General features: G+C 35.5%; 1 protein-coding gene across 1 annotated transcript; it reads left to right on the top strand.

Annotated features, from left to right (window-relative positions):
• The first annotated feature begins 2,734 nt into the window (after nt 1–2,734).
• Nucleotides 2,735–24,982, top strand: EPYC (epiphycan). The gene is made up of 7 exons (XM_050324165.1): nt 2,735–2,763; nt 4,842–5,021; nt 17,723–17,876; nt 20,554–20,712; nt 21,408–21,610; nt 23,221–23,316; nt 24,754–24,982. Exons 2-7 carry the CDS (start codon nt 4,854–4,856, stop codon nt 24,922–24,924), a joined length of 951 nt encoding a protein of 316 aa, XP_050180122.1. The 5' UTR covers nt 2,735–2,763; nt 4,842–4,853; the 3' UTR covers nt 24,925–24,982.
• Nucleotides 24,983–24,989: the final 7 nt, after the last annotated feature.

The following is a 24,989-nucleotide window of genomic DNA, read 5'->3' as shown; positions in this document are numbered from 1 at the left end:
TAATTAGAGGATGTAAGAAACTCACTACCAAGTGTCCTTTAGTCAGACTCAGGAATTTCATTATCTTCTGTGATAACAGGACTCAGAAAATGCAAGCAGTGATCTGAATAAGTTTCTAGCTCAAACACAGGTTTTCTGTGAACTTTTTTTAAATGCTTGGGTTTTTTCTCAGCAATACCACAATGCCTATAAGTAGTCTTCTTTTTTTTTTTTTTTTTTGTGTGTGTGTGTGTGTGTGTGTGTGTGTCTGTCTGTCTGTCTCTTGGGTCTCTAGCTTGTCCAGGATTGCTAGCATCAGACCTTCCAGCAGCCAAAATCAAAAATGCCAAACATTAATTTAAGCATCAACTAAGGCATGTCCCCTACAGATATACCGCTAAGTCTCCAAGCTCTGGTTCCTTAAAGCATAAATTGAAACAAACTAAGCTGTTTCCTTATTTGTGTGCAATATGAAACATCATGCTCATAAGCTTGTAAAATTCTTTATGTAAAACATATTCTTTTCAGATAAGTTCCCATAGCCCTAACAAAAAATAGAAGACATTTGAATGTTTTTAAGTCAACATTTGCCTTCAATTAATTCTACTTGCTTATTGTTTCTGGAAAACAGGACCAGCAAAGCATTTGTAGTCTGACAGGAATACAGTAAACCATTAATATTAAGATCTAGAGACAAAATGGTTTGAACTTCATTGGTCTTACAAAACAAAAAAACCCCATACCCAGAGACCAAAAGATACAAAGGTTTCAGGCCCTAGGTCTTGGTACATCTGAATCAAGTCATTTTTGTAAGAATGAGGAACATTAATAGATATATGAATAAGTTGTTGTAGATCAGAATTTTCCTTAAATAAAGAATTGAGGTCTTTTGTACAGATGAAAGCAATGAATAGTGGACCCGCTGAGAGAAAATATGTTTTGTAAATAAAGGAGATGTTGACAGGGAGGATTTAGCACAGTAAATCCTAAATTAGCAAGAGTAGAAGAAAATAATATACCTAAAAGTGAACTAATGTTAATTAATTACAAATGAAGCAGCATAACCATTACCAACAGCAGTAAGAAAGTGAAATGATGAATTTTGCTGCAGAAGACACAGCTATTTGCTTTCTTGTCATGAAGGAATATATACAGACATTGCAAGCAACTAGGTCACTAACTTAAGGAGTAGACTGAAGGACTGACCTGAAGGAAAAGAAGAGCAACAGGACACAATAGTGTGGTGTTTCCATCTTACTTATTGCCTTTCAGAGAAGAAGATGCATTTTCCAATGGGAAAGGACAGTGAATAAGGAAATTAAAAATATCAGATTTAAGGATTCAAGATGCCTATCTTTATAGAAGCGATTCATGCTGAATCTTCCTTAGAAAGAAGTATGTCATCCAGGAGTGGTCATAGTACTGTAAGTCACTGCACTCTTGACTCAGCTGCCAAAATAGCACGACACCTAGCTCCACTTGATATGTCCTGCAGTACCCTACCCTCTACCTATCTGCTAACAGAGCTGTTGTTCTTCTACCCATTGACTTACTTGCCAAACCCAATCAAACATCTTGAATTCCATAGTCTGTCACTAGAAATTTGATGTTGGATATTCAAATTTTTGACAAGTGGCTTAAAATTCTTATTGCACTTTCAGTGTCTCATGCAAATTTGGTTTTCTAGGATGGTCTTCTTATTGGAATAAAAATTAATGTGTAACTTGCATAAAGCAAAGGGAATAAAGTGTCTTTAGCACATTTTAACCTTAAACTTGAATCTTATATTACCTCCATAGATACAGAATTGGTTATGTTGTTCCCTAACTGTTAATACAGGATGTTGACAGTATTAAGAGGTATATTACATTTAAGAGTTGGAAAAATGATGAGAACATTTAGAGGAATAGCTGCATGTGGTACAGATACTGCTAATGTAAAGGTAAGCACAGAATTAAGTAGGAACTGATAATAAAGAAAGTATGATCAATTAGGAAAAGAGCTAGTTTGACTTGTGCAAAACTTATTGCTTGACTTATAGTAAAACCTATTTCTGTTGTAGTAGAGCACATGACACTACAGTTTATGCTTATCATTTGCAGCATATGATAAATGTTCATATCTATTATGGAACTGGTATTTCCTCTAGAAGAAAAACATCCTGGAAAGAGTATATTCTATGAGTATTGCCTCATAAATATTTATAGAAAAGTAAAGGGGAAAAAAGTACCTCTGAATGCATACTAGATAATACCAACAGTAGATGAAAATTCATTAAACATCATTATATATAATAAGCCACGAAATAGAAATGTTACACATCAGAAAAATTTTAATATATAATATGTATAAACAAATTATATAACTATAATTTGTTTAGGCCTTGATTTTGAACACTGGGAAATTTAAATCTCTAAGTTATCAGGCCACCCAAAAGTTTGTTTCCAGAATGCAACTGAAAATGTTACTGGTATATCGGTAGCAGTAAGTAACAGTAAGAAATTTGAGGTGGTGGTGGGGGTGTAAAATATTGTAATGTGAATGAAATGTCATTTTCTTACATTAAAGCTTTGTTTGACCTTCCTAAAATTCAGTTCAAGAGAATCACTTATAAAGGTGTTTGAAGTCTGAGAAACTCCCTGGGATGAGGCCTCCAGTTGAGGGTAGAAGCTGTACTACCTCCCACAACCCCAGAATGCCACTGCCATTGGTCGGGGTCTAATACCACTGGCTCTGCATTCCGAGTAAATTCATCCCATTTGAGAGAGCAGAAGCTAAAGGTAAGTTTTGGTACTTCTCTCTTAATTCAATTTTTATCGCAGGAAATATTTTTATAGCGTTAGTTTTATTTTATCATGCATAATACTGATTCAAAGTCTTGCAGATTGTGGAGACTATTTATTTTTCCCTGGATATGTCTTAGTTCCTTCCTATGAGAGGTGTACATAATCTTCGTCAAAATATTTGATCTTACAGCTACTGCAGATGCCAATATCATTACAGTGTGTTCCAACGTATTACACGTAAGAGAAATAGAGATATGCAAAGCCTGCAAGTAAATGTAGATACTATAGCCGTAGGTAAATGATTTTTTTTCAACAGATACTATGTTTGCTGTTTTTGTCTATATACATATATAACATTAAATACTTATCAAGCTATATACCCTTTAAAAACCTTTCTTTGCTACGCAATTTGACATGAAAATAATTTTGAATAATGAGCAATTTTTCGTTTAAGGTTTGTTTATTTGGAGGAAAAAGTACAACAGATATATTAGTACTACTTTTTGGGTTAATGGATAACGTCTTTTATAGTTGAATCATCTGGGATAAATGACTCACAAAAGAAAAGCAAGACCAAAATCAATGTTGTCAAAAACAGGCAGAAGAAAACATAAAGACAGAAAAAAACCCCAAGCTATAGCGTACTTGTTTATTTCAGAGATTGAGTGCATATTTATTTTATTTTGTTTCATTTTTGTAATGAAGTAGAATATCTTGGTAATATTGAAAGCTAATACTGAAAGGTGTAATTCATCTAAGCCTTCTCAAAGAGAAGCCCCAGTGACTACAGCTTCTTCCTGAAGCGGCTGAAGTCTTTCTGAATAAAGCAAATGAGAGAAAAATGAATGCCTTGTATTCCTGACCATCCCCAGAGGAATTTCATATCCTCATGCCTAAACCAGTTTCATAAAGACCTCTTTTCATGAAGCTAAAATTCAGCCTGTTTCTCAACCCATATATTCAAAAAAAGTTCATTACTTCTTATATTTAATCTATTATAGTAGCTATATTTTTTAAATTAAATATTTAAGTGTATGTCTTATGGTATCACATCAGGAGTACAATTTTTTAGACATCTGCACTGCCCATTATCACTATGCTTTTGGTAACACTAATGTGAGCTGTAACTAAATCAGGGTGTAAGTAAAGAAGTCTGAATAGAGCCTTGTGTCAGGCATCTTATATGATAATAGTGAATGCATCACTTACAAGGAAAAGGGAATGCATAAACACTGATGTTCAAGCCTAGTATGAATTTTCAACTATTTTAAAAAATTCTGGAACTCTAAATGGGTTCTATTCTCCAAGAAGAACAGGTGACTGTACTACACTACCATTTCTAACTACTTTAAAAATGGTGTTGATTGAATAATGAACGAATTCAGAGTACTGTCACTTAAGGGGCTGTAAAGGACACACTTTTTAGTTTGCTCCCCAGACCTTTGCGAAAGTGTGGTCCAAATATGCCACACTATTTAACCAATTAAAATTATATTCTGACAAAACAACAAGTGGGTGTAAAGTGTTTTGATTACACTCATCCAGAGACAACAAAGAAAGAGTTTCTAATGTTTTCTAATAAACTTTTTTTTGTTTTCTTTTGATTTTTTTTATGGTGTAGGAGAAAGATAAAATTACTTTGTTGTACATATCGAAAGATTATTTATTGTGATAGAGACAAATAATATAGTAATTTACCTTTTCTCTAGTTTCTCAAAAGTTCTTTTCAAATGGTGCAGTGGAAAGAGGTAAAGCTAGAAGAACGGGGAAAAACACAGTTAAGATACTTTCTCATTAAGGTAAATTTATTTTTATACCAATAAAATTCAATGGGTCTTTTCCATATTCTCTGAATGTTAACATTGGCAAAAGTCTCCGGTCTCCAGAAATTCTCAGACTCAGGGACTCTTCATGAAGCAATGCAGACTAAACCACTGAGTCATCATGAATAAACATGAGTTATTCATCAGAAATACTGTGTCATATATATAAGTACTCTATTTGTGACATTACATTTTCATGGATGTCTTGCGAATACCAGATTACCTATAATCTGTCCATTTTCTTCTCTTTCAGAAAAAAAACAGAATGCAGACCTTTGTAAATGCTTTTCTGGGATTCTTTATCTTTGAGTCTGTTGGAGCTGCACATATCACTGATACCATAATTTATGATTCTGAGTTCTATGACGTACCACTTGAAGAGCTGCCTCACCCATTTGTCTATGATGAAAACAAGCAGTTTGATGAAGTAAAGGTAATTAGAACTTCATTCTGTCTTTCCAAAGTGCACAAACGCAGTGGCAACTGATCAGTTTTTTCTGGCCATGAAAACATTTATCAGATAAATCTACTCATGTGACTTCTATTTTGCTTTTTCAGTTCATTCACTTTTTCCCCTAATCTACAAACACAGTCAAAATATATCCTGATCTTTTTTGGTATTTTTTTGTGGCAATCCTTGAAAGAAGGTGAAAGGTACCATGCTTTCCTCAGGTCTCCATTCTTTGCCAAAAATTCTGTTCAAGATTGTTGTGATTTATTTATCTGGATGACAAATGGAGGTTGCTGAGACATGACATACAGCATTTCCCAATAAAAGAGGTAGTAAAATGCTATTTTCTTAGGTTATTTCTTATTGTAATAGATTTGTTCAGTACAAGTATTTTAGTCTATAAAAGCTAATGTTTTCTATTTCTGTTAAGAAAATGAGTAGAAGGAACTAAAAAGAAATGAAAAGCACTTGAATTTAAAAACAGGAAAGTAAGAAAAATTATTGAAGAAAAACGCTTGAAATTATTTTACAGTATGAGTTATTAAAATATCTTACCTGTACAAGTAAGGGACTCCACTTGTTGACTTCAGCACTTCCTTCCTCTCCTACACTCTATTTCTCTACAATTATTAAAAGGCTACATTAATTTTATTCTCACTGTTGATTAGACATGGACACAACTTCCCTGAAGGTAATACATGAACTCTGTGATTAAGGATTGAGTGCGATAGGAGTTGAGTGAAAAATATAATATTTAAATAATAATATGGAGTTTTTATTTTTATACATTTTTAGTACTTTTTCACATAACAATACATAATTCATGAAAATACATTCCTTTGAAATATTCATGATTACAGCAGGAGGGACAGGAGCTAGTTTTTCATTAATGTGAGATTGAAATTGGATAGCAGATTTGAAATCAAAGGACAGAGACAATTTAAGAATAAATATATATGCCAAAACTGGAGAACTGAAGTGATAAAAATAATCTCAAGTTTGCACAAAATCAGAAATTTGCAGTTTGTAGGAAATAAATTTTCAATCTAAGGAGGACTGAGAAGAACTTTGCTGTAAAGAAATTACTTTGCCTTAGGCCTGCTTCCTTTGTGACACACAGAATCAAAGCTCTTTATTTACTCATGTGCTTGAACTCTCATCCCTGGTGAAGTCCTCACCAATTTTAGTTGCTGTGCCCTCTCTATTTCATATTTACTAAGAAATCACAGATTATGTCTCTTTTTTTGTCTTAAGAATGAAGACTTTATCATTCTCACAAAGACAGTTTCCTTCTAGAAATGTGTATCTGCCTCACCATGGAGGTTTTTCTCATTCAAACAGTAGATTTCTAAGAAATGCATTGAATGGTAGGTGGAATTCTCCTGTGCTGTGTTCTCTGTGCATGGTCCTAGGATACCAAAGCATGGGGTGCCCTTTTCCAAGTTTCTGAATGAAGGACAGAGACAAGGCAAGGCTTCTGTGTCCTTTTCCAGATGAAAGGAAATTCAGGATGATCGAAGTGGCACCCAACAGGAAAAGATACAAGAGGTATCATCACAGGTTGCTTTTTTTAAGAAAGCATGGAATAAGCAGAGTTCAGAAAGATTATTCATATTGTCTGTTAAGCTTCTTTTCCAGAGCAGGATTATCTCCCATTACTGAGCTCTTCAGTAAGCCCTTTTAAAATTCATCAGATGAAGGTCATCTATCATAGCAGTCAAACAGAATTTTTCTTTACACATGGATGGACCTCCCTGTGAGAAACTTGTTTTTCCTAGATGTTTAGCCAGTTGAGTTTTTTTTTTTTTTTTTGGCTTACATTCCTCATACCACCCAAGAGAAACCTAAACATTCACAATTCCTCATATCCCAGGAGAGATGAGTGGTCAGTAGAAATCAAGTAGCTTTTATAGATATGTCAGTGCACTATTTGATAGTGAATGTCAGTCTTGCAAGTTATACTTTAGTCACTGAATGTTATTGATGTTGCTCAAGTTTTAAACAGAATACATTTGATTTCTTGACCATGGTTACAATTTTCCTGCCTGCAATCTTGTTTTCATAAAGATGAGAAACACACAAGTGTGTCTATGTGTAAAACCCAATATTTATGCAAGGTCACAGGTTAGTTTTTATTATGCATAGCTTACACAATGAGCAATACCAAAGAGATACACACAAACAGGAAGTACTTTCTGTTGTTACTGTCTTCAATTTAAGATTTTAAAATTCAGTTAAGTGAAAATAGAAATCATTCTGTTTATCATGTTTTTAGACTCACTGGCAAAATACAAACTTTACCCAAGTCAAGTGTCTTTTCAGCAGGTCAGGAGACTTACTGGTTCTAGGACTTCAGTGTGCTGTCCCTGTTAATTTCAATGTGAATGAAGTACATGTGCAACTTAAGGAGTCAAGCTAAAGCACCTATGTAGTATGTCCTTTTCAGAATATTACCCATTATGTGCTATGATCACTCATTCAATGTGTAATTACCAAAATGAGGAAAGACCTAGAGGTAACTAGGGAGGGATTTTTCCCACTCACTCTATCTGACTAAAGTTCTTCTTTGCATCCCAAGATTATCCTCCAAGACAAGTATGGCTCCTTCTCTCAGGATATCTGTTGAGGGGGGTTGACCCAGATGACCATCAAGATGCTTTCTTGCTCCCCTTTCTCAGAGAAACAGGAGAAGAAATTAAGATAAAAACTCGTGAGCTGACATATAGGCAGTTTAATGAAGAAAAGCAAAAGTTGCATGTAGAAGCAAAGGAAAAAAACCAAAAAATATTCATTCTCTACTTCCCATAGATAGGTGATGTCCAAACACTTCCAGGGAAGTAGGGCTTGAGTATGGGTAGCAGTTGCTCCTGAAGACAAACACCTAAATAATAAAGCCACCCCCCATGCCTTCACTACCTCCTTTCTCTTAGCTTTTATTGCTGAGCAGATGCCATTGGAATATTCCTTTGCTCAGCTGGGTCAGCTATCCCAGCTGTGTTCCCTCCTGAGATCTTAACCACGCCGTACCTTCTGGTGAGGGAGTAATGTTGCAGAGACAGCCTTGGTGCTGTGCCAGCACTGCCCACCACTAGCTAAAACACACCTTTGTAGCTACTAACACAAAGCACAGCACTATGAGGGATGCTATGGGGAAAATTAACTCCATCGCAGCCTGACCTCACAAACCTATCTACCTCAGGTAACTTTTGATGAACCCTAGGCACCTGTCTCAGGTTTAGTACCAAAATGTCATCTTAATATAGTTAATCAAGAGTGACAAAGTCCAAAGTTCATGATTTTGCTACTTCTCATACTCTGGAAATATTTTTTCTTGTGAAGTGTGTACGCAGATATATACACACAGACTTCATTGGGTTGTGAACATTTTTCTGAAAACATTTTGTCTAGATAATGACTGTTGATATTTTTCCACTTGAAGTGTATTTTTCTCATAGATTTTAAGATAACTTTAAGATTCAGAAAAGGTACTTAAAAATGTATACACTGAATACATTTTTTAATGCAAATATTTTACATGGGGAAAGTAATTATAGCTGGGAATAATTTCTGAGAATTGCACTGAATCCTTAGTTAAAGCTTTACATTTTCAGGTGTTAGGTGGGTCAAATTTGGGCTATAAATTCTGTGGTTTCCAAGATCCTGTTAGTGACACATGAAGACCTAGCCAGAGCTTTACATCCAAAGGAAAAGTCTTACTGGAAAAACCTTAAGCAATATACACTCAGAAATAAAATGTGTGTACAGACATTACAGAGAGCAGTATAAACTCTTTCACAGATAGTGACTAAAAGAAGACAATGTAAGAGAAAAGTCGATTACCAAGGAATGAATTCCAAGGTTCTAAAGGAGAAAGATACTGCAAAGGAATGTCACCGTAAGTGTACATTCTTTGTGTTGGACTTATCTTCTGAAACTGACAGTAACAACAGTATAAACTTGAGGTGCTGTATCTTCCCTTTTCTTCACTGTATATTCATAAGTATTTTCAATTATTATTTATATCATGATATGGTCTAGAGGGCCCAGTCAAGACTAGGTCTCCATTGTCCCAACTGCTCTGCAAACATACAAAGACAGATTTACATCTTCAAAATGGATGCAATCAAACCAGACTTTCAAATGTGTTCTTGTGTAAGCTTCTCACTTTTTCCCTCTTTGAAACTAAAACTTTGTTTGGAAACAAATTTTGGAGAGGGATTCTTACATATATCAGCTACTAATGTTTAATAAAATGGCATTGAAATTTTATTACAGTGCCTGTTAAACATAATCAGTCTATTTTCCTTCAGGTAGGAAAAGCTAAGTTAAAAAAAAAAAGTGAAAATATAGGAACATCAGAAAAATATTTTCATGGCTAAGATAGGTTATCAGTGAGGCTGAAAAGCAAAGGAGCACTTAATTCACAGTAGTTATGCTAGCACCGAATAAGTAGTAAAACAAGGGAGTTAAATACAGGTTGGTTTGTGTACACAACAGAGGTGAGCTGTAAAGTACAATCCACAAAATAATCAGAAAGAAGCACTGTGAAAGGGTAATATTTGATGCTGCATTAGCTTGTTGAATTCAAATCAGTGATAATAAGAAATTCAGGTGCCTGCACAAACCTCAAAACTTCAGTTGCACACACACATTCACTCATGTGTGCAGATACACACAAACCATATCTGCTGTTGCCATAACAAACATGTTCAAGAACTCCCTCCTGCCATTCTACAGAGTTGAGAGGCTTACACTGCTGTTTCTGTCTTTGTGCCAAGTATCTGATTAAATAAGAGACTTCAAGGTGGATATACAATGGCTTTTCAGAACGTGTCACATACATTTTTAAAACACTTATTAATTGGTATGAGTAATGTAGAAGTCAGATAGCTACATGGTTGGTAAGAGAATTAAATTTATCATTTGAAGCTTTATCCTAAAAAAAATTTTCTACTTTTTCAGTCAGGCTTTGGTTACAGCTCTGAATATTCACTTGGCTGTTCATAACTGATTCCATTTACTTCTGTACAGATGTCTTCACAAGAGGTGAACATTTCTGTGGATTAAAAAGTCATCATGAAATACCCGAGCTATGTTTTAACTACTTTGTCATAGAGCAAAAGTAAATAACACAAGACAAAAAGGAAGAACTTGAAACAGCAGTTAATCCCTAAATTCTAGTACAACCCACTTAGTTATCTGAAATGTTTTACAGGCTAAGTGTACTGGCTAAGACATTCTTGAGCAACTAAAACTGATATTCGGCACAGTAACAGAGTAACTACATCTTTCCTCTTTCCTCAGACTGGATGAGATTCTGTAGGTAGTTATCCTGGTCCAAAACCACCTAAATTGGTCTATCTGGAGCTCAATGTTTAAGAATAACTATTGCAATGTTTGAAAAACCTGCGAAAGAGGAAACAGCTGAAACTCCAGTGAACTTACATACACCTTTTACAGTAGATGCTTGCTACTTTGATTTCCCTGGTCCCTTAAACCTTTATTTCTTTTCACCCAAGACTTCCAGTTTTGTGGCTTCTTCTACTGATGTGGGATATGAAACCAAGATACAGACATTTTAGAAAGTTATCTCAAATTCTTAAATTGTACCCATGGTTATATTTTTTTGAACACTGAAGTTAAATAATGTGCACTTCTGTCCCATTTAAAAATAATTTAAGATAAGAATAACTTTAGAGCAAATCAAAACACAGTCCAGAGCATGGTTTGTTATGCAGCTCAAAGGCCGAAGTGCTATGGTTCTGCTCTGAGTAATTTCTATCTTTGTTCATGGTTAGTGATTATCTAATGCAGGGAACATTAATAATTCTTTGGAAAAAGTCATGGGTCTCAGTTGCTTTCATATTCAGCTACAAAATAACATTTCCTGTGACTTGTTTTCCTTCTCCTGCCATGAGTTTTGCCTCTTTAGATGTATTCCAGTTTTGTTTCAACATTTCATCCAAACTCCCTTCTGGACCCCACTTGATGATTAGGATGTCTTCTGGAACAGAGATCTTTGGGCTATCAGCCTCCTCAGGGTAGCAACTTGCATCTCAGCCCTCTTGCTTGGACATGTGGAGAACCAGCACCTCTGTTTCGTCTGAACTGAAATGGAGTAAACCAACCTTTTATTAAATTTTTTTCTTACTTAAAAAAAACCCAACAACACCAAACCAAAACCAAAAACAAAAACCCTCAAACAAACAAACAACAAACAGTAACAAATAAGAAGCATCTGCTGTAATTTAACTTAGATATTAATTATCCCTGAAAGCAGAATGTTAGAAATAAAATCTGTACTTTCAAATACAGTGCTGGAATGAGCCTTTGACTTTTTTTTCATTCTCTGACAACAGAATTAATAAATAAAACCTCTACAGCAGTGCAGTGCAGCACAAATGTTTTTACTCAGCTGAAATCGGATATGACATAAATACACGGGTTTTGAAATAAAAAAATTTAGGATATTCTGAGGTCAAGATGCTAAAAAGACTGTTTCTCTTTCAAAGACTCTTTGAAAAAACCTCATAATCTACCTATATTTTCCAAGGGAGAAACCACAGACATTGATTTCTAGAGAATTGTACTACAACGCCAGAGCTCTGAAACTTAAATATTAAGGTTGGTCTGACTGAAGTACAAATGGAAATTTATGCATGTATGTCTGTGTAAGACCCAGCAGAAACAACTAAATAAATTAAAAAAAATTAGAAGACTGAAAGGGTTGGAATAATGGTCTGTGTTTGTAGTAATGGGTACTGCACTCGACTGCACCACTTCCAGAACACTGTTTCCATCAGTAAAACTGAGGAATGTGTTGTTTATGTGAAAATCAAAGTTCCTGCACCCTGATAACATTGCAGCACAGATAACTTCTCAGGGAAGACTATTCATCCTTCCACCAGCAGACAGGAAATAGGTTGTACAATGCAATATATATAATTTCTTTCCACATGAGCCATCAGGAAATCATATTCCTGATGAGTAAAAGGAGGTAATGAACAGCAACCTAGCATAAGATTGATGGATGCTGAAGTATCCAAGACTCTAAGGAAAAAGATGGTCCCATAACAGCTGGTGAAACTTAAGGAGATAAAAAACTGTCCAAATGTTAGTTTTCAGTCTGTTAAAAAGAATCCCAGAGACACTAAAAGGACTCAGTAGCTTCTTTTCCTTGTTTTAGATGTGGAACAGAGGTGATGCTGGACAGATAACTTGATCATACACATTTAGGGATGTGGGAGTGTATGGATGTAAATGTGCAAGGGTTTAAAATCTGAGAGAAAGAGTGTGAGTAGGTAAAATCAGTAAATTAGAAACTCTGTAACAAACTATCACTTTCTCCAAGATTTCACTGAGTTTTATTGCACTAACTTCTCCATACAACTTATTGATGTAGCTTTGTAATAAAAAAATGACAATTTATCTGAGCTGTATAATTTGCAGTATAAGTAATTATTGCATTAGCGTACAATGGCTAGCAGATCTATTTCTCTTAAAGATAGAGCAATAGGGGGGAAAAAAACTCTTTAAATACAAAATTCAAGCAAGTATAAGCCATTTTTACAAAGGAAAACATAGGCAGGGAGGTTGGAATGATATGGTCTTTATGGTCCCTTCTAACCCAAACCATTCTGTGATTCTATGAATAACCTCTACCATAATTAGATATATACTTGTAAGCCTTTGGTAGCTTTGGAATAGCTACACCAGAAACCAGTTGCTCTTGATGGGTCAGTGTGTGAAACAACTGTCCCTTCAATTTCATGCTTATTTTTAAATTTTGAATTTTTATTTGTGTTTTAAAGTGTATATTTTTTCATTAAAGGAAACACTGAAACAGCACACACTTCAGATTCTCCTGTGGATTTAAACTTATCACATGTAATGTATCAACTTTGATCCTAAAGATGTAGACATTAAACAGACAAAACATGTGCCAATGGAATTACACCACCTGAGAAGAAAAAAGTAGCATCTAATGGCTTCTAGTCTTGTTACTTGCCTCTTTATTTATTTTCTGTATTTTATTTCTTTGCATAGATTATGTGAACCCATAATCCTCATAGGTTCCTCTTATATACATTTCTGTTCTGCTCCAGTCCTATTGACTCCTAGCCTCCAGGTATTCTTTCATATTCCTTTCCTTTTCCCCTACAGCTCAGACTCCTGAGCCATTTCTAACCTTTCATTTGCCTTGCCTTCTTTACAGTCAATGGTGAGAGATAGATACCTAAAGACCCCACCCTAAAAGGAGCATCTGTGGCCATAGCTGCAACTGCTTTTCAGAAGTTTTGTCTCATTCTGTACTGACTGTGAAAGGATGATAGTACAGACTTATGTCCAGCCTATGGATGGCAAGCTGGGAACTGGCTTTTACCAATTGCATTTTACTGCCCACTGATACATTCTGATTTCTGTGTTCTTGACTTTCAGAACTTCCAGGGGGGACCTCTAAATTGGCCCTCCACACTAAGTAGTTTCATTTGAAACTGGAGTCACACTGGATAAATACAGAATGGGGAAAAAATAGATATGTCATGTAAACTTAGAAAGATATCATTCTTGTTTGGCATGCTCTATGGCTAACATTCTACACTGGTATTCTCCAAGACTCTTGATTGATTCCATAGACAGAGTAGGGTAACTGTTAACCATAAGGTTAGATGGCTAAATGTAGCATAACCAGACCCCATAGCTAAAAACAGGTGATACCATACTTTTTCTTTTTCTTTCTTATGCTCTGTATTAAATCTGTCCTTAAAGGCTGATTATTATTCTATGACTTGCAATTATTGTCCAAGAGAAACATACTTTACTGTATTTCTCTACAATGTTCTTCCTGCTTTGTGATTTTTCATAAAGAATATTTCTTAAATTAGCAAAGGAAATACTGCGCCACCCCCCTCAAATGAACCCCCTCCAAAAGCCCTATGGAAAATAATGCTATTAAGTGATACATAATCATTTCTGCTTCCTTTTTTTTTTTTAAACTAAAGTGCATGTTGCCAAAAATAAAGAAACATCTGGAAGACAAGGGATCATTCTGTACAGTGTGCAATCCAAGAGACATCTTTGTCTTGTTACAGTCTTGCATGATTTATCAAGATATATAAAGATAGAAAGCTGCATGGATCAGATAACCAATAATGGGAAACAGACTTTTACCTTTAGGTTACTGGTTCAAGTCCAAGCTATGTAAGTAGCAAGAAAATACTTCTCATGCTTTAGGGTTGATATGTAATGCACATATCAGTGAACTCCTACTCTCTTACCAGTATAAAAATGGCAACATCATTAAGTTAACTGTAATAATTTTTATTTTTTTATGACTGCCACAACTGGTGCAGGGGACTGAATAGATAATGCTAACTACTTGGAACAGTTTCCCTAGAACCCAGGCCTAATGCACCAGTAAGGAAACTTACAACTGTGCGTTTACAAAACTAGATAACATCCTACAGTAAGAGAGAGATAACAGTCTAGAAATAGAAATACTAGGAGTTAATACCTCTACTTTGGTATTCAACAGCTACAGTGATTAATCAACAAAGAACACCTCAAAAGGATAGAGTAAATCAAAAATCCCAAGATAGTAAGTTCCATAAAGTATACCCTCAAATATTCAGAGAGATGGTAGTTAGGGTATATGACCCAAATCCCATAACAAGTGAAAATTATGTATGGTCTGAAGCCTATTTGCAAACTCTATCTTGAAAATACACTTTTCCAAAATATTATTTTCAGTAGAACTGACACAAAAGCTGCATATGAAGCAAACAACAGGTCTCAAAATCTCTGAATTTTATTCCAAAATTTAGGAGAGAGACTTTTATCTGATTTCCACAAAACTGGTGAAGTAGACACCATACGCAAGAACTTAAGTGCAACACTAACCTGGGTCAATAAAAGTCTGGAATGCATCTCTCTCCCTCTGGGCTTCCTCCATTCAGAGAACAGCTGTCCCATTTCCTTTGTTCCCAAAGTCTTCTTTTGATTTGTCCCCAAGTCCATTCCTGGTTAAGCTGTCTATTGTCAGTGCTGCAGATGGGAACACTGTGTATTTATCTGCACAAAACTCTTACTTACACCAACTCAGGTTACTCAGTTATAGTTCATCTGAAGGTCATCTTGCTCACTTGATCACCTTGTATTTTGCAAAGTTATGACCCTTGAACTGTATCAGGCCATTTTTGTCCATAAACTCTAATTAGTAATAGAATTTGTGGTGCATTGGAATACAGTTAAAGAATATAAGAGAACCTGAATTTGCGTAGTCAAAATCTGAGCCTGTGAAGTTCCAAGTGCTTATTGGTTTCTCATTGCTTCCATATTCTCTGTCTTCAGTGAAACTCATTGCTGGAAAATATTTGAACCTGTGGCCATTATATAACTTAAACCAAATAATATCTGTGCAAAAAATTAGATTTTAGATAGTTGTTTGGATGTTCTCAGGCAGTCCATGATCATAATGTTTAATACTGCTTGTAATGAATATATGGCTACACTGCAAGATTCAGTGAGTCTATTATAAAGTGTAAAGTATTTTCTTCCAAAAATTTTCAAATGATTTGTGTTGGAAGGGAGCTTGAAGGATCCCATTTTCAGGGACACCTTTCATGAGACCAGGTGGCTCAAAGCCCCATCCAACTTGGCCTTGAACACTTCCAGGGATGAGGCATCCATAGCTTCTCTGGACAACCACTTCCAATGCCTCACCACACTCACAATAAAGAATTTCTTCACAATATCTAAAACTTTCAACTTCAAGCCATTCCCACGTGTCCTGTCACTACATTTCCTCATAAAAAGCCTCTCTCCAGCTTCCCTGTAAGCTCCCTTTAGGTACTGAAAAGCTGCTATAAGATCTTCCTGGAGCCTTCTCTTCTCCAGGCTGAACAACCTCAACTGTCTCAGCCTGTATTCATCTTCTTGGCCTTTCTCTGGACTTGCTCCCACAGGCCCATTCCTGTGCTGGATGCAGTATTCCAGGTGGGGTCTCATGAGAGACAGACAGAATCATCTCCTTGATCTGCTGGTCACAACTAAAATTTATGTACACATACAAAGAGATCCAAATAGGGATCAGATTACAGTAAAAGCTTTGCCTGTGCTTGGGGCACAGATCTCAGACGTGTTAGTTCCTTTAACGTGTGTAGTTTATATAGAAAATATAATTTAAAAAATTCCTAAACACTTTGCCAGTTTGGATGCAATTACTTTTTACCTGTCCTTTACAATTAGAATTAAAAACAGTACTGTGATTGATTTCAACAACTGGTTCCCCATGGAGACAGCAAATCCAGCAGTAGGTGAAGGATGTTCTCAGAAAAGGAGGTGCTTGGTTAGGTGAAAGATTCAGGATTCAATATTTTTATGGTAGTGGTGTGCTAGAAAGCTGCAGTGGAGGAAAATTTTTATTGAAGCAGAATTTTAGACTTTGGTGCCTTCTCACTTGGGATAATGATATTGTGAAAAGATTCCTGCATTTGGTCATGCCTTACAAAAAGGTAAGGAGTGTTAAGCAAAGTGCAGGGGTGCAGCACCCACAGGGGTCGATATATTACCTAAGTTTTAAATGGTACCTCAGATGTGCAAAGCCCTATAAGGACACTAATTCATTGTCTTGGATTTAAAGAATAAAGTGTATTTTCAAAAGAAACCCTGGTATAATCAAACAATATTATTACACAAGAGGAAATGAAGATACAGTAGTATAGTAACTTGCAAAGGTCACACAACTAGAGTGGATACTCCATGTCTGGGTGATTACAGAAAACCACTCTGCCTCTTTACACACATAGGTCCCTTTGCAACAAGCCTGGTAAGTCTGCAATACTCTTTTTATGAGCTATGTGATGCGAGAAAATTGTTACATCTTAATTTTTATCCTGAATTTTTCGCATAGGAAAGCCAACAGAATGGCAAAATTTACTGGTTTGACTAATTATTTTGAGTGCAGGACAAAAGAAACATTTTGTAGTTCTATGTAAGGATCTTACAAATTTATAGTTTGTTTTTTTAAAATCAAGATTTTATCTAATATTTTTATATATATTTAATTTTTCATACCACATAATACAGCTACTGATAAATGAAACTAACCAGAGTCTTTTGGTGTTTAGATTTAGACAAAAAAAAGTGAAAAAAACACTGCCAACATATTTAAAGTAGCATGGGAAGTCAGAGTTCAAAAATCTTCAATAATAAGATTTTTAAAGCATGTTAATGTTCTTAAAAGAGACCCTGCACAGCTATATCAGATTTAGATTTATGCTGGTACAATTTAATGGTAAATGACTTACATCTTTTTGATGTTTCACAGCAAATTTTCATTTGTCACACACAATATGTCAGATTTTATCACAAATCTAATTTATCCTTAGGTGTGAAAAACTAATTTTATTAGTATATATTCTCACTATATTCTCACTAGTGAAGTATATACATGTGTGTGTAAAAAAAGCATTCAAAATACTGAGATAAAAAGTGAATAAGTATGTTGGATTTTCATGAATTGTTTATACATCATCAGAATTCATTAAAGCTGCTGAGTAAAATGCAGCTCAGGCACTAAATCTCAGAAAACATGTGACCTCTAGTGGGAGAATATGGATAACTGGAAGAGAAACAGTTGTCAGTGGAAGTAAATACTAATATTTTCTCTTTGTTTTTCCTAGGCAGAGATTGGGACAGCATTGCCCTCTACAATTCAAGAGATTTATTCTTCTGCAACGTTGACAGAAGAAACTGAGGACGAAGCACCAATACCAAAATTAATTGATGGGTCTTCAGCACAGGGATCTGGGGTTCTTGGACTCCAAACTCAAGATGGTTAGTAAGAAAGAGCAATGAGTTTTGTGAGCGTAGCTTTGATTTTGAGTAAGCACACTTTATTTGCTTATGAATGTCAATCTTTTTTACTGAAGAGGAAGTTCATAATTTCTGTACTTCTCTTACTGAAGAAAGATATAACATACTTATCTTGAGTACTCTGAATTCTTACAGTGCCTAGTCAAAATGTTTCCACACTATTTTACTATGAAAAAAACTGCGTCAGTGAGGATTTACAACTTAAAAATTTGCTGATGGTTGGCAAATTCTACCAGTACTTGTTTTGTGGGTTTCTTTTTGTCTTAGATTTCAATGTCATTATCAACTATCTTTGTTTTATAATTATTTACTACATCTTTTTTGTAAATATGGTCATACAACATATAATTAAAATGTTGAAGAATTTTTTACCGTAAAAATGAGAAACTGTTAAACTTAAGGAAAGGTAACTATTTAGAAACTTGGGATGAAGATGATTTTCAGTGCTTCTGACTATGGATAATAAAATAAGGATTTTATACATCTTGCAGGGCAATTAAAATTGCAAAACATAATCTGTTCTTCTCCCACACAAACTTTGCAATGTTAATAATTGGCATTTGTCAGAAGGTCCTCTAAGCTCTTGTAGCTGAAGCTCACTAAGTTGTCCATTGCTTTGATGGATCTTAGTGTTGTATGGTGACCAACATACAAAGATAGGAAAATCCCACATTTTACTATGCCTAACTCTACAGCTGAGTGCAATAGAAGAAAAATGAAATTATTAAAAAAAAAAAACAAACAAACTACAAAAAATCCTAACCAACCAAAAAAAAACCTCCAAAACAACAACAAAAAACACCAAACCGAAACCCCAGAGTTCCTATTTCCAAAATTGGGTGTTCAGTGGAGTTAATAATTCATAGTCCTTTTTTTATACATATTACAAGAAAACCTTGAATAGACAAAAAATACACTGATGTCAAAACAAATAAAAATTGAATGACAATTTCACAGGACATTTCAGAAAATAAAAAAAAGCCCACTTTTTTTTTTTTTTCAATTTTGAAAACTACAGGATGTTACAAAATGTCATGTAAACAGTATATAAGATGAATTCTCTGTGTGTCAACATTTTCAAGCACTGGATGCAAACCAACTAGTGTTTTAACTAGAGACACTCATGGGAAGCTCAAGGCTGTAACATATCAAATCAGATTGCTTTTGTGTCTTTTTTTTTTTAACAACATATTTTCCTGTCAGATGTTATTGCTGTTAGTGGCCTGATACTGAATAGAAGACTATAAGGCTCAGGAACATCAAGTCAAGTTCATTTTTCTTTCTGATGTCTTTTTGAACCCTTCCCCTACTTCTGTTCTTTTTCAATATGCACCATCCATAGGTGACAAATACCACTCCTCCAAGATCAAAAATAGGACAGAAGGGGAAACCCTTTTCCTGTACTATGTTGCAATATTATGAAAAAGTGTCAGCCATCCTTAACTCTACATTCATTTAGGCCTAGATTTCCTGGAATATTTCAAGGTGTGGCAATTTATTTTTTTCCCTGTGTCAGGCTTGCTCCTTGTAGCCAGTGTAAGCTGTCCTGTGGAGAAAATTAGGGAAAGTATGAAAAGAGTCTTATCTCTCCATAAATGTTATTCCTGAATATCCAAGTAGAGATTCTCAAATAAAAGAATACTCTAGTTATTCATTCTTTAATCTTGCCTGAAGAGGCACCTCAATTAGCTATTGGTATTTCATATGGACTAAGAAGGCACATCTGTCATGTAGCCACAACTGATCTAGAGAAAAAACTAATCTGCAAGAGAAACATTTCATACTCATGAATTATGTTACTTTTCTGTAAGTAACCAGAACAAATAACCAGATATCTGCTAAAAGAAAGGGGAAAACATGAAACAGAAAAGTGTTTCTATGGGATTAAAAGCTGATAAAGAGATATGCTGGTTTATACCCATAATCAAAGAAAAGATGTATCAAAATGTCAGTCTCACAAGTCTCACAAAATTTGAATAGTTCCATCAAAAGAAACTTCTGAATTCATAGTATTCACGCAGCTTGGTGATTGAGATGAAATGGCTTCATTTTTCACTTTCACAAACTTGTGGTGGCAACCAAATATTTTGTTAACATGGTCTCCAAGTTACCTTAGAAGGATAGAGAGATTTTTCATTACTCTGAATTTCTGAATCGGAAAAGGTAACTAAACAACATGCAAAGGAAACCGAGGTTCTACTCCGTAGCTCTGTAGGAAAATACTAATTTCCCTACAAAATATTCAGACGCACTATTTAGATAATAAAACAGGAATTATAACAAGTTTCAGTCATTAGCTCTGAGTCCTCTGTCTAGAGGGAAGTACACACTTGCTAGCTTAGGGGGAAACTGACCTTTGGCTGGTTGCTGTCACCAGACATTTTACAGTTATAGTCTGAGAAACACTGTATTAGAACAAGTTAATTTTTCTTTTAGGAATAAAGAGAAAAATAAATGTTAAGAATTTAAATCACTTTATTGTTGCAATTATATGATGTGGTTATCAAAATGTAATGGGAGCAAACTTTACTATAGACAAAGTCTAATTGTTACGTGCTTAGGTGAGCATTTCATTGTAGTAATTTACATTTGTACATTTTCTTTCTAACAAACTGTTTTCTTTTAAATTCCTTCATAGGCCTTCCCACTTGCCTTTTGTGTACATGCCTAGGAACTACAGTCTACTGTGACGATCGTGAGCTTGATGCTGTTCCACCATTGCCTAAGAAAACCACGCATTTCTATTCACGCTACAACAGAATCAGGAAGATCAGCAGAAATGACTTTGCTAACTTAAGTATGGATAGCAGTATTCTTGCAATTAGCTTTAATTTTTATCATTTCTGGTTTATCCTAATCTAGAACACAGTGATACATTTTCTATAATGTTTGATGATGGTAGAATTTTATACACAAATGCACACACAGAAAAGCAGTTTGTTACTTTGGAGCATAAAGGTCATTACTTTAGATGTAGATTCTCTGTCAAATTTTTGAATTATTAGAAATAGCAATGATCACTGATTGTTTTTCTGTTACTTACAATCATCTTTAGAAGGGTAGAAAAAAAACCCCAAATGTTCAATTTAATTTTGTTTGGGTTGTTTTTAATTAGAAAAGTGCTTGAGTGTACAAATTTCTTATATATACGAAAATGTTAAAATAAAGAAGCATGGAACAAGGCAGTAGAGAATATGTTTATTTCCCTGTACGTGTTATTTTTTTCAAAAGATAGTAATATAAAAGATTTCCAGAGCACACAGAAACCTTAAAGCTGTTAACTTTGAAGTCTTTCACTGAAAGATTCCTTAGGAGAACTGTTCAAATATGGATTATTGCATTATATACTGAGAACACTGTCACATTGTGGGCCAGGAATGAATATGATTCAAGACACTTCACCTGTAATTTAAATGACCCATTTGCCTTTTTTTTTCTGAAATTTCAGGAAATACATTCTTACATACCTCTTATATCTTATTTCTCTGCCAGACAGCTTAAAGAAGATTGATTTGACGGCAAACTTTATATCAGATATTCACAAGGATGCCTTCCGAAGATTGCCCCAGCTTCAGGAGCTGGTGCTCCATGACAACAGGATAAGGCAACTCCCTGAGTTACCATCTACCTTAACATTCCTTGATGTTAGTAAGAACAGGCTTGGTCACAAAGGAATACGTAATGAGGCATTTAAAGTAAGTCTCGATTGTATGGGAAAATCTTTTTTCCTGTCTCTGGGATGTGGTCAGAAATGCAGTCTGTCCTCATAAGATAGATGCTCCAGTCCCTTAATCATCTCTGTCACACTCCACTGGACCCGCTCCAGAAGCTCCATGTCTCTCTTGTACTGAGGAGTCCAGAAGTGGATGTACCACTCCAGAAGTGGCCACACTAGGGCAGAGTAAAGGGGCAGGATCACCTCGTTTGACCTGCTTGCAATGCTTTTCCTAATGTAACCAACAATACCATTGGCCTTCTTGGCAACAGGGGAACACTGCTGGCTCATGGACAGTTTGTTGTCCACCAGGACACCCAGGTCCTTTTTCAAAGAGCTGTTTTCCTGGTGTGTTCTTCTCCAGGTGCAGGACCCTGCACTAGCCTTTGTTGAACTTCAGGTGGTTCCTCTCTGCCCATGTCTCCAGCCTGTTGAGGTCCTTCTATATGTCTGCACAGCACTCTGGGGTGTTGGTCACCATTCCCAGATTTGCACTGTCGGTGAACATGCTGAGGAGGCATCTGCCCCTCCATCCAAATCATTGATGAATAAGTGAAACAATACTGGGTCCAGTATAGAACCCTGGGGGACAGCCTTAGTGACAGGCCTCCCACTAGACCCTATGCCATTGATTATGACCCTTTGGGATCTGCAATTCAGTCAGTTATCAGTCCACCTCGCTATCCACTCATCCAGTCCATACTTCCTGAGTTTGCCTATGAGCATGTTGTGAGACAGTGTCGAAAACCTTACTGAAATCAATGTATACATTATCCAGTGCTCTCCTCTCTACCACCCTGGTAGCTGTTTCATTTTAGAAGGCAATCAGGTTGGGTAAGCATGATTTACCTTTAGGGAATCCATGCTGACTACTCCTGATCCCCTTCTTGTCATCCATGTGGATAGAGATGGCCTCTAGAATGAAGCCATCAGCTCTCCAGGGCCTGAGGTGAGGCTGATTGGCTGATAATTCCCTGGATTCTCCTTCTTGCCCTTTTTGAAGATGAGGGTGACACTGGCTTGACTCAGGACCCTCTCCTGGTTGCTGTGAGCTTTCAAAGATGATTGTGAGTAACCTAGTTATGGTGTCTGTCAGTCATTTATCCACTAAGAGAGAATATTATTTACCTTTCAAAATGGAATGAGAAATGTATTTTTAACTCAGTAATTTCTTTTGCAGTTTTTATTTGCTTTAACACCAAAACACTTCTACAAAACTGAGTAAGCTTGTCACAAAAGAAAGCAGACAGAACAAGAAGCCTTTCTATATAATGACCATAAGAGGAAGTATTTTCTTTTTAAAACATAATCACTGAAATTACATCTCTAATAATTAAGTCTGTAGATAGTTCAGAAACATTTTCCCCCTTCATTTTAATCCAAACACCCAATTCTTAACAAAAACATTCTCAGCATATGCAAATGAAAGTTCATTACTGTCTTCGAGTTTCTGTGTTTTCACCCATATCATGCTAAAACAAAATGTTACTATCCTGCAGTGCTCATTGCAGTGATAGATTTCAAACTTACTTGCTAGAGATTTTCAAATATGTCTGTCATTTCCCCCTGCCTTTTTCCTTTATCCTCTAGGATCTGAATGAACTGCAGCATCTTTACATCACTGACAATAACTTGGATCATATTCCCTTGCCGCTCCCTGAAAGCCTCCAAGCTCTCCATCTTCAGGTAGGCTATAAAAGTAGCAGCTCAAATAGTAAAACTGAAAAGGCAACTATTGCCATGTACTGTTTCTCCTGTTTCTCCAGAAGTGTTCTTACTCGACTAAACAAGCTATTGGAAATATACAATTAATTAATGAATGCAGTCTTTCAAACAATTAAAATTTAGCTCAGATAAACATTAATTTTTAGAATTTGTAATACAATATTTTTCAAACATTAAATTCTAGACTTATTATTAGTACAGGTGAAAGTTATGGTCACAGCTGTCCAGACCATCATTAGTCTTAGAACCTTCAATGACAGAAATCCCTCACACTGCTTACGCAAATCTTCCAACGGGAATACTTTCAGACACCCAGAGGAAGTAATTTTACATATTGTTTGTATCTATATTCAGTGCATTTCATTCTTAATAAAGGTAATTCTCAGTAAACATTTTTCAACAAAATGTTTCCATTTGATTATTTTGGAACATCGCATCCATCATCTTTCTGCAATTCCTTTATCTAACACTTTCTTTCTGAATTCTTTCTTTTAACTTTTTCCAGCTCTGCTTCTTTCCATTTATCTCCTCTTGTATCGATGCACACTTTGTATTATCAGATGTTACATAATACAGAAAAAAACCCACTTTTAATAATCAAACTAACATATCACATATTATTTAACCCTTATCTTTCAATAAGTAAATCTATAGAAACTCTCCGCCTGTTAGCTGATCTTTTTTATGCCCGTTTGTGGCTGTAAATTAAATATTCAGTGATATGTGCTACAGAACAAAGTTAGTGAGTTGTACTTTTTCCACACTAATTTCTGACTAGCAAGAGAATGGAGAAGAGAAGAATTTTCAGACAGCCCTCACTTTAGAAGATGAACTTTTAGTCCCAGTTTTCTGATAATATTGTATTCTAGCAATTCATTGTTTAAATGGTTCACTTCAAGAACAAAAGATCAGTGAATATAAGGTATATGAGAGGAATTTAATTCAATTTTCCCAGTATATATATAGATATGGGGTAAACTAATGTGGGAGGGACTACAGGAAAGAAATTTGTCACAGATCAAATTTCAGATTTGTGTCTTTGCAGGTACATCAAGTTGTTTCTATGATTTTTGGACTGGCTTACGCTGGTTCCAATTTGTCAAAAAGTCTCTTCAATATGATCTAGAAAGGAAAATGCTCTATACTTCTACCAGGCTCCTCCTGCAAAGCCTGTTTCTTCTACATGATTTGAGTTACCTAGTTTTGAAGCTTTGCATTGGCCAAGGAAATTTCCCCCCTGCTTGGAGGATTTCTCTGTTGATGACTTGCTGCCACAATTTGGGTCCTTGAGTTCAAACGAGTATCTCTCTAGGCACCGAAAAACATCCTAAAATGGTTCTTCAAAGAGTTAAAAATTACTTTCAGGTAACTATTCTGATAGCTTTTTTTTTCTTTTAGAACAACAACATTCAAGAGATGCACGAAGATACTTTCTGCAAAATGAGAGATTTTACTTATGTACGTAGGGCTCTTGAAGACATCAGACTGGATGGTAATCCCATCAACCTGAGCAAAACACCTTATGCATACATGTGTCTACCCCGTTTGCCAGTTGGTAACCTCATCTAAGCTTTGACAGCAGCCTATACTGTCATATGCTATAAGAATCTCAAAAGACAAATCATTAACGAGCT

This window comes from Myiozetetes cayanensis, unplaced genomic scaffold (genome assembly GCF_022539395.1).
Source record: "Myiozetetes cayanensis isolate MyiCay16 unplaced genomic scaffold, myiCay2020 scf3, whole genome shotgun sequence".
In the NCBI taxonomy this organism is placed as follows: domain Eukaryota; kingdom Metazoa; phylum Chordata; class Aves; order Passeriformes; family Tyrannidae; genus Myiozetetes; species Myiozetetes cayanensis.
This window is presented reverse-complemented; position numbering and strand designations above follow the sequence as displayed.

Coding starts and splice junctions, on each gene's coding strand:
- EPYC (XM_050324165.1), top strand. CDS start 4,854: ATGCAGACCTTTGTAAATGCTTTTCTGGGATTCTTTATCTTTGAGTCT. Junction 20,713..21,407: donor AAATGACTTTGCTAACTTAA/GTATGGATAGCA, acceptor TTTCTCTGCCAG/ACAGCTTAAAGAAGATTGAT. Junction 21,611..23,220: donor TACGTAATGAGGCATTTAAA/GTAAGTCTCGAT, acceptor TTTATCCTCTAG/GATCTGAATGAACTGCAGCA.